The sequence below is a fragment of the Corylus avellana genome, chromosome ca8 (assembly GCF_901000735.1).
Source record: "Corylus avellana chromosome ca8, CavTom2PMs-1.0".
In the NCBI taxonomy this organism is placed as follows: domain Eukaryota; kingdom Viridiplantae; phylum Streptophyta; class Magnoliopsida; order Fagales; family Betulaceae; genus Corylus; species Corylus avellana.
Window position 1 is genome coordinate 22951202 of NC_081548.1, and position 10931 is coordinate 22962132.

General features: G+C 34.0%; 1 protein-coding gene across 1 annotated transcript in view; it reads right to left on the minus strand.

The window, feature by feature from the left end:
- Positions 1-6943: 6943 nt before the first annotated feature.
- LOC132189376 (pentatricopeptide repeat-containing protein At1g19720-like) overlaps positions 6944-10931 on the minus strand; it is a 9636-nt gene continuing 5648 nt past the window's right edge. The window contains exons 2-7 of the mRNA XM_059604100.1: positions 9625-9816; positions 8846-9310; positions 8350-8580; positions 7883-8263; positions 7562-7783; positions 6944-7436 (exon numbers count right to left, since the gene is read on the minus strand). Of these exons, the coding sequence (XP_059460083.1) occupies positions 7140-7436; positions 7562-7783; positions 7883-8263; positions 8350-8580; positions 8846-9310; positions 9625-9816 (1788 nt within the window). The 3' untranslated portion in view covers positions 6944-7139. The remainder of the gene's footprint in view (positions 7437-7561; positions 7784-7882; positions 8264-8349; positions 8581-8845; positions 9311-9624; positions 9817-10931) is intronic.

Below are 10931 nucleotides of genomic sequence, written 5' to 3' on the forward strand. Positions count from 1 at the left end.
TGTAGGGGGGTGCTTGAAGGCAACAGGCTTCTTGAAATTGATAGATCTAATTTGGAAAAAACCAGATCTAAAAATTTCAAGAAGGGTGCGGAACAGGCTCTTGAAACGGCTAGATGAAGCAGGGAACAGACCATCAACGGCTTGAATTGCATGCAACTCTAACAAAAATCGTTAATAATATGATATGTTATATATATATATATCTACATTAATTTCATTCCACTTGTTTCCTTTGATGCAGATATAACAACATAAGTGACAGCATAATTCAATTATAGAAACCCATATGAGTGATTGGAGCAGCAGCATGTGATGTGCTAAGGCCGGATTAGCACCACATTTTTTCTCTTAACTTTTTGTGGTGTGGAGTGAGGGTTGAATGAACGACTCTGATGTAAATGATCGGGGCGGAGCCATTCTTCGGGTTTGGGATAGTAATTTTTCAAAAAATTTATGATTTTTTTAAAATATAGATTCTTCATTAAAAAAAAATTAAAAAATTAAAAAATTTCAAAAAAAAAAAATGTATTACTATTATAGTCAAGGGATGGAAAAGAGAAGAAAAGGGAAAGGGGCCGTGGTGGGAGAAATTTGGCTATCATTTTCTTAATCTCTTATTATACATTAATTACCTAAACAAGTGTTACTTTGTTACACAAAGCTGGTTCAAAGGCAAACACAAACACTTTCTTGTTAGAATATGAGGGAGAATCATCCTCTTTTTACATAGACACAAATTATTCCACAGATTTGATTCCTCTTTTCTCTAGTTCTATGGTAATGCTAAATCATAAATCTACTAGAGACCCTCATAATTAATACATGGCTTAAGGGATCGATAGGCTTTAGAAAAAGGAGATAGCCCATAGAATGTGATTAAAAATAAAAGGTGCTTCCTTTGCTTTTCATAATTTTAACAGCTCATATCCCAATTGTTGTCATAAGCATTATAATTATCATTATTGGTTGTTAGAAGATAGGATTTTATACAATATTAGTTTTTGATTTATTTTCTTTATTAGAATATTTACTATTTAGGTTAATTAATTTGATTGCAATCAAATCCTTTCATACTTGTATAAATTTGTATTATCTCCAATTACCACAGTTCTTCTATAAATATGTACTTTTGTATTGCAAACAAATCAACTTAAGTAAGAGTACAATGTAGTCCTTAAAGCAAATTTTAATAGTGGACAAAGACGTCTAACGACGAAATACTCCAAATTCTTTTGTCTCCATAGCTTTTTTTTTTTTTTTTTTTTGGTTGACATAGACATCTAATTAACAATGTAGCCATTGCATAAAAAAGGTCAAATTCCCAAAAACAAATAAGTCATTCATAACTGATCACAATATTCTTTATTGAACTTCTCTCTAAAAATACTATCTGACTTAACCATCTAAGGCACCCTTCGCTCCCAGGCTGGTGACATTTTAGTGGTCTTTTCTTATTTATAAATAAGTATCCATCGAAAGTCTGCATCATCAATTTTAGACAAGACAAAGAAAGAAGGAAAGAAAAAAAACCCATGATATAATCCCTTAGATAGTGGTACCCAAATGCCAAATGATGAGTTGCCAGTACTCCTTCAGAGTCTGAGAATCAAATTGACACAAGATATAGAGCTACTCTAAAATATTGGTGAGAATAGAGAGAAAATAGAGCTGCCTAACTTCATCTCCAATGGGTGCCAACTGCCAAAGTCGTATCCGGCCAACTGTAACCTACTTACTATTTTTGGTAAGATGAAGAGCCGTAGAGGACACAAAATGAAGAAATTCTGGGATGGAAACAAATATATAAGCTGATTGTTCCTTTCGATTAGTTTTGTCTGACGTGATATATCTTCTCGCCTGACAAGACCAAACCCCACCTTAATTAGTGTGTGTTCCATTCCAACCTAAATTTCTATGTTGGCGCCAGAAGGCGACGATGATCTGGAGATGGGAATCAAAGACTTCCAGCCATGTAATTAAATTAGGATGCCTTTAATTTATTTATGAGATGATCATATCAACAAGATGATGCGTGCGTGCATGGTTTTCCAAGCGAGCAATTCTAAATTTGGATCTTAATCTATGTATTGAGTTGTTTGTTAATGTTAATTAAGGAACTTGAAAGACAAGATTATCTCATTATATGGAATCTGAAATTGAATCCTTTACCATTTATTTGTTGTTCAACAATTTATTTATATTTTTTTAAAAAAAAATAATAGGGTTAAATTCACTTTACCACTGAAGTTTCAGGAATTTTTCAATTCAAATTCTAATGTTTAAAAATTGACAATGTACCACCTAATGTTTCAAAAAATTTTAATTCAGATCCTCCGTTACTAATTTTTGTCTAATTGGACAGAAATCATCCCACGTGCGTCTCACGTGGGATTTTGATATCCTCTATTCCAATTTTGTCATCATTAAAACTTTTAAAATTACGTAATTACCCTTAATTTCATAAATTTTAATGCGGGTAATTACGTGATTTTATAGGTTTTAATAAGGGCAAAATTGAAATAGAAAACATCAAAATCTCACGTGAGACGCACGTGGGATGATTTCCGTCCAATTAGACGGAAATTAGTAACAGATGGTCTGAATTGAAAATTTTTGAAACATTTGGGGGGGGTACATTGCCAATTTTTTAACATTGGAGTTCGAATTGAAAAACTCTTAAAACTTCAGTGGGTAAAATAATTTTTTTCCTAAATAATAATAATAATTGGATTAGAGAAAATTCTTTATATCGAATCTATTAAATTGAAATCCTATGTGATTTTCAACATATCGAAGCCCAAATATAAATCTAATAGACTAAATTATAAAAAAAATATCCATTATAGTTATTTCATTTTGTTTATTGATCAAATAATTATTGGCATTGGGTTTGAACCTTGAACGATTCCCTTAAACAAATTATAAGGCCACTTGTTGACGTACATGTTTATAACGTGGCCATGGAAAGAGTAAATGGAAAGTCCAAATAAAATGTGATTCGTGGTGTAAATGTGCAAATGGGGTAGTAAGGCCACGTACAGAATCTATGACATGAGATAATCTATCACATGCAAATGATGTGCCATGTCATGTCTCCATGCCATCATCTCTCCGGCATGCAATTTATGACAACACAATCTTACACCTACTCCATTTATTTCTTTTGGGTCTACCAAATTATATGTCGTTATATATGATTTCGCAATTTCCAAACCCTCTTCAAATAAAATAAAATAAAATAAAAGTTCACTTTCTGAAATAATGATTAATAAAGTATTACTTAAATTATTTAAATTTATTATTTTTTATAAACTTAAATTCTAATTTTTAATTTTTTAATTTTTTATATATATACCATTAGGCTTTACAGTACTTGACCTGAAAAGAAAATGAATAATAATAATAATAATAGGCATCTGAATCTATAGCCGATTTATTTACTTATTATTTTCAATTTCCTCTTTTTTTTTTCTTTTTTTTTTTTTCCCTCAAGTCCCATACTCCCATAGGTTTGATCTTGGATAGATAATCTGACACACTGAGCAAATGGTACAAAATAAATCAGCTTCATTTTTAGGTCACAAGCACTATGTGAAATTTTTGGCTTTTTCCTCTTGTTCTATCCCTATCCCACAGGTACAACGTTTGAATCAATAGAGAGTTTTCTTCTGTATTTTCTTCTGTGTTTGTATGAATAGATATTATCACATTTTAATTCTTTCCTGACATCTCTCAAGGAAAATCTCGAATTGGATCTCAAATTGACAGGGTAACGTGAACCTAGGGCCGGCTGGAGCCTTAGACGGGATTAGGTGGCCACCTAGGGCTCCAGCCGGCCCTAGGCTCAAGAATGGAATGTTGGAAATTCTTTTAAAATTTTCAACAGGGAAATGTTAGATACTCTTTTAATATTATTCTTGTCTTAGGTGCATATAATTTTCTAAAAACAAAGTAAGTGAAATAAGGGAAGTTTATTTTTTACTTTTTTAGAAAATAATATCCACACAGGAGTAGGAGGACACTAGGAAAATACCTAGCATTCCCCATTCTATCATATTACAATAATTGATAACATTAAATGAGGAAATCAAATAATATATTAACATCAAAGTCATTCTTAAATAAAATTATCACGAGGAACTAAAGATATTTTGGGCCTTGTGATGAGCAGCCAAAGAGTCCCATCACAATTTAAATTAATAATAAATTATGATCCCAAGTCTCAACTAGCAATTGGATAGTCATTATATGAGATACTAGTTTTTCTTCCTCTTCTCTTTCTGATGTGAGACATAGGTTGCTTCTGTCCATAAAATATGAATTTATGATAGGATTTCAACTTAAAAAAATTAAATGACCCTTAAAAAAAAAATTAAATGTTACGAAGATGAAAAGTCTTTAAATATTTTATTCAATTACAAACTCATATTTACAAGTTCATATTTTCTCTCTCTATTTTTGGATTCAAGTCTTATTCAAATTTGAATTTTTTTTTCTTAAAATTTTATTATTTTCCAACAACTAATTGTTTAAGTCCTTAAAATCATTTCATATCTCATCAGTGATTTTTTTTTTTTTCTTTAAGTATTAGAAAAACTTGAATATAAAACCTTAATAAGTAATTTTGCATTCCAAAAGACGAGAATAATGATTTTTAAATAAAAATATAATATTCAATTAAATATTATTTAATTAATATTTAAATTTAAGAAAAATGTCTCACTTAAATATTTCGCCTTCAACCCCAAAAGGGAAATGCTAGGTATTCTTTTAATGTTTTCCTGATGTCCTCCCAATTGTGATGTGTCTTTTAAAATTATCCTTAAATTTGAGATTATCATTATTGACTTTTAATCTATTGGTAATTTTAAAAGTGACATCACAATTGGAAAAACACCAAGAGAACACTAGAAGAACACCTAACATTTCTCGCCCCAAAATGTATTGAGCCGGTCCTAACCTATCCATTCGATTTTTCAATCTTCGAATAGAAATTCATTTTCTAAAAGATTCTGATTTTCGTGTTATGGTGGGTCTCTAAGATCCTTTGGATGCCCTATATTGTGTCGAAGGAATCTCTACATAATCCAATCGATTTCATAGAGCCCGCGGTACCGACCTTTGCTATCAACTACTACTTACGGAACGAAAGCTCCAAAAAATTGATACTAATAGAAGCATCTTTTATCAGAATTATACCTTCCTTCTTTTTTTGTTAAAATATTTATCAGAAACATTACCAAATGATATTTGTTTTCGATAAAAAGCTTCATTTTTTTTTCCTGTACTCTCACTTACACTAATTACTGTACCCTACTAGGAAAAAAAAAAAAACTCCATTTAGGGAAAATGGGGGAAAGGACAAATTACAAAAAATGTGTGTGTGTGTTTTTTTGTTTTTTTTTTTTTTTAATAATAAACAAATTAATTACCTTTTGATTTGTTTATGATAATCTAAACAAGATTACGTTGATTGATGTGTGATGCAAGAAATTAAGCAAGAACTACAAGATTATGGAGTGTTGTGTTGGGCTCTGTATTTTTAAATATCTAGCCTACACCAATAGGGGCCTAAAAATGAATCCCTAAGTCTCTTATAATACCTCTAATTGTCTTTGCTTTGGTTCATCTAAGTAGAAAAAAGTAAAAGGCTACAAGCTAAAGCAGATCACCCTATCTTGTTTCGATTGGTTATGGGGTCAACCACCCCCACTCTTTTTTATCTTTTTTCCAAGGGAAAAAAAATGAAATAATTCGAAACAAAAAAGGAAAAGAGACAATTTTTTTGACTTTACTTCTTCTTTTGGCAAAGGAGTGGGCGGGACTGGACCAAAAATTTCAAAAAAAATTTCTCAAAATCAACCATAACATTCTTACTTTTTACATCATATTAATCATTTTTTATTACTATTCAAATAATAAAAAAAAAATCACTACAAAACAAAATTTTTCACTTTTTTATACAAAACATTCTTACTTTTTTCTCTCACATCAACAAACCTGCTACAGTTTCGCCCCACTTCCTAAGTCCACTCATTTGCCAAACATAGCCTAAATGATTGGAAAATGCTTCGAGTACAACTTTCATTAGAATTCTCTTGTAAAATGATATAAGTGATCATGTGCACTGTCGCATCAATCAAAATTAAATTAAATTATTTAGTGGCTAGCATAATAAATGTCACATAAATTTGCAAAAGAATAAAGTACAAGTTACATCTGTGTTATCTCCAAGAAGTAGCTCAATCGGCTACGAACTACGCCCCATGAAACGAAGATTACTAGTTTGAATTTCCATTTTCCTTTCCCTCTACTTGTGCAGATAAAAAAAAATTACATGTGTTATTATCACTCAAAAATGACTAGTTAAATTGCAATTAGAGCTTGCTAAAATTACTTATAAAGCCTAGTCTTATTTAATAAGGAACTAATGTGAAACTTAACACCTATAAGCTCCTTTATAATTTACTCACTTTACGTGGCTAATCATCTTCTCAGTATAGGATTGAGGATTGGAATGTTACACATAAGGTGCCAAGCCCGATCATGGTCCAATAAGAAACAATCTCTCTCTCTCTCTCTCTACTTGTTTAGCTAACCAATAGGTCCACATGGAAGACCCATACTAAGAAAACCCTTGGAGCCCAGTAATTGCAGTTGTTTCATGGATGGCGGGTCGAAATCTTGCTGGATCATTCTAGGAGCCCAAGAGAAGCCATAATACTCAGTAGACTTGATTGCTAAAACCATTTTTTGTATCATAGATATATAAGATCAAATTATATATGCTCATATCTAGATTAGGGTTTGAGAGAGAAGAGGATTATCTCATGTCTTAGAGTCGGGTGTAAATTATTCTCATATCTAGTTTGGAAGAAAACCTTGTCCTAAGTTTTATATATAAACTGACCACCTTAAATAAAAAATTATGAAAAACTGAAACGGTCTCAATCAAGCAGACATCATTAGGGTCGATACATAATTTATTGACCTTGGAGTACATATAATTCTTCTATGGTTTATGAATGATGGTAAATCATTTTATTTTGGATTAAAACATCGACCAACTTGAACATGGATTTATAGCGCTTGAATGTCAATAAAATCATTGTCATATTTGTTTGATGGAAAGCTTTTGATCAAGTGAACCTTTTAAAGATAGATGGCTTTGAAGGCCGTTGACTTCCAAGCCAGTGTTGCATATGGACACCAATGGCATCCAAGTAGCAGCTACTCCTCCCATGGAAGCCGACCACCTTGCCTTCTGTCGTGGTTGATGTGAAAAATGTTCCTATTTCCTCACCAAACGGACCATACTTGCCTCGACTGGTATAAAATGTCAGTGACCGTATAACTTTAGGCCGCTGATCACTGGTGATTGGACCATAATACCCAGATATGCAGATCAGTACTTCATGCGGGTACTCCAGTTTTACCTGCAGAATGCACGTTATTTTGATCACATGTCAGTTTAAAAGATTAGATTAGATAAAATTTGAAGGAAAATTTTGTCCATAATCAACGGACACTCTGAAACAAGGAAATGGCTTATTAAGAGTACCCGATGTGTGGCAGTTCCTCCATTACCCCCATGCTTGATGGACCAAACAGCTTGTCCATTTCGGTCATACTCAAGCTGAATGGAGCAAATGGCTTCTGCAACTCTTGTCACATAAATCTGTTTGATCCCAGAAAAAACTCCATCATCCCATGGTCTCCCTCCATCCCCTCCCCATGGACCTGGTCCACATGGGGCTGGTTCTTTTATCACACCAAAAGCAACCTGGAAAAAAGTAAGCAATCCTTTGGTAAATAAAACCCTCCATATAATGTTTTTCCTTGTTAGAGGCATATTGGCATGCAGGAAATGGTCATAGATTACCTCTTCAATTGGTCCTTTCTTTGTTAATACAAGTTTGTTTGACCACTGCGAATTATCTACCTCAGAAATCGGGGGTTCGTAAGGCATGCTTGCATTGGAAGGAGAATAATCCACAGCCAGAGGCAGAGGCATTACTGTCCCTTCTATAACATGTACCCCTAGAGCATCTATGAATAAACCCTTCCTCCCATGGATTCCAGCAATCCTTCCTGCCTTCAATTTGGTGGTGAAGCTGGATCCTTGTTCTTCTCCATATGGCCCATACTTCCCTTTATTGGTGTAGAAAGTGAGTGACTTGATAACACTAGGCCCCATGTACATTATAGGGCCATAGGAGCCTACTATATGAGTCAAGATTTCAGATGGATAATCAAACACTATCTGCAGAAAATGCACATAAGAAATTTTGATAATAGGTACCAAAGATATAATTTAAATTCTATATGAAATTAAAGAGCTTGATTCACCTTTTCATTCTTATATCCTCCAGTGCCCCCATGTTTGCTTCCCCATATGTCATCCCCATCGCAATCATACAAAACTCTTATCCATACAATTCCAACAATATTGCGAGACAAATTAATCTGTCTAATGCCTGTATACATGCCATCATCAAACACAGTCCCACCATTTCCACCCCATGGCCCAAATGTTACCACGCCATCAACTTTTGAGGGAACCTTCTCAATACTTGGCATCTGAAATGAACCTTAATTAGTAGTCTAAACCTCTTCTTGTGTGCAACATATAAGTGTCCCACATAGTTTAAACGTAATCTTAACTATGTGTATACAAGCTCTTGGGCACCCTCCCTTTACAAGTCCGTTGTAGAACTCGCCTTAAAAACCGGCTTAAAAGGGGAGAGTTCTCAATAGCTTATATACACATGGCTAAGATTGTGCTTAATCCATGTGAGTCACTTAAAAACTTCAACAAAAAAGAAAACTAATTAAGATGGTCCACCTTTCCTTTAGTTCCCAAATCACTGGTTTCCAGACTAGAAATTTCCCTAGAAACTTTATTCTGTAGGGGGTTGCCGAAATCATCCTTTTGTCTTACAGCAAGAACTATATCAAAGCTTTCACCTATAGTCCCTTGTATTACAGAGAAGCCAACCTTCTCAGTCCCATTAGCAACATACTTTTGCGACTGTCGAGACAAAGCTTTGGATGGATACTCTTTCTCAATCGGCTTCAAATAAGCACCAATTGCATCAAGATACCAGCCGCACTTACCATGGAACCCAACAATCTTGCCCCCAGTCATTGGGAATGAGAAATATGTTCCTTTTTCGATACCAAATGGTCCATATGTTCTCATGTTGCTCTCAAAAGTCAGTGATCGAACAAAGACAGGCCCCCATTCGTTTAAGGTACCATAGTGTCCATGTATTGAAGTCAGGAACTCATCCGGGTAATCAAGCTTGACCTGCAAGGCGTAAATACTTATGAAAACCTTGTTTGACAATATTTTTTAGGGTAGTTTTTGGCTTTTTAGTTAAAAAGCAAAAGCATTAACAAACAATTCAAAACACAAAACACTTAAAACTACTTTCACCTTTATTTCACGTCACAACAAACAAGTAAAAAATACCATCTAAAGGTTTTTCCAAATGAACCTAATAGTTTCAGATATTTTTAATGTCTCATTGTTTATACAGTAGTAATTCCTGTAATGTCAAATTAATATTTTGGTTAATTACTAAAAGTGATTAAAACAAGGGCAGTAATAGTATGATTAACCTTGTCTGTTTTGTGGCCTCCATTTCCACCATGCCTGTCTGACCAAATGGAGGTCCCTTTCTTATCGTACTCAATCTGGATGGAGTCGATGCCGGCTCCGTGAGTTATTACCAATTGCCTCACTGTTGAGTAAACTCCATCGTCCCAATTCAACCCTTGCTGAGATCCCCACGGCCCAACTGATATGGGTTTCTTCGCGGACACCTCCGAATTCTGCGGCAACAACATCAAATTCCAACCGATTACCCAACTTTCCTCAACTCAAAACAGAGTAATATATATATATATATCATATGTAAAACCATCATTACATACCATTTTTCAGATTGAGAGAGCAAGCGATGTGAGAGCGTTGCGCACTCTGACATGTAAGCAAAATGGGGGGAGGAATTTATGAGAGCCAAAAGGATGGCGTTTGCGTGTGGACTGTGGAGGTGTATAAAATATTGGCTCCACTACGGAGGGAAAACATTGAATAGCAGAGAACCAGATGCCCCCATTTAATCCCCCCAGAAGAAAAAGGAGCATCGTCTTTTGGTGGAAGAGCATTGTGCATATTCTCATTCTTGTTTGTGTTTTCATCGTAGAATTAGTCAATTATATTATAGGACACAGGAATTCAAGAAAGGGGCCAGCTAGCAAGCAGGAAACCCCTTTATTCTCCGACTTCCAATAATTGGAACGCGTGTGTGAAAATGGTGGGCAAATCAGACGTCAAATCATGCCCCATTGATTTACACATGGTTTTGCGCACTTGAAAGCTGAATCTCGCTGCTTCCAGCCTTCCTAGGATGCGCCAAGTTCAAGCAACGACCATCGTTCCAAGAACTTGTCCGTTCATATTCCAGATAGGATTCCCGCCCATTAAATAGAGCTTTTCAACTTTATTAATGTTAATTCTATTTCTGAGCCAAAAAACAAAAAATCTATTTCAATCTTTCTTTTCTTTTCCCCCCCTTTTTTTTTGTATATATATTTATATTTATAATTTGATTTCTTCATTTTTTCTTTTTTTATTATTATTAGAGAGGACACGTGTGTTCTGATCAAGTATGATGTGACAACTCTATTAAAAATTTAACAAAAAATAAACAAAAAGATCAATTTGATAACACTTGAACCCTCGGGAAGTGAATTAACAAAATTTAAACCTTTATAGGAAGTGATTTGATAAAACAATAGCTATGTTTGCCCTTAGCCAGAGCCGGCACTGTAGCTGGAACGGCACTGTTCCAGCTACAGTGTCATCTGACATGTACAGTGCCAAAAATTGACTTTGTAATATTAAATTTTTTTTTTTTTTTTAA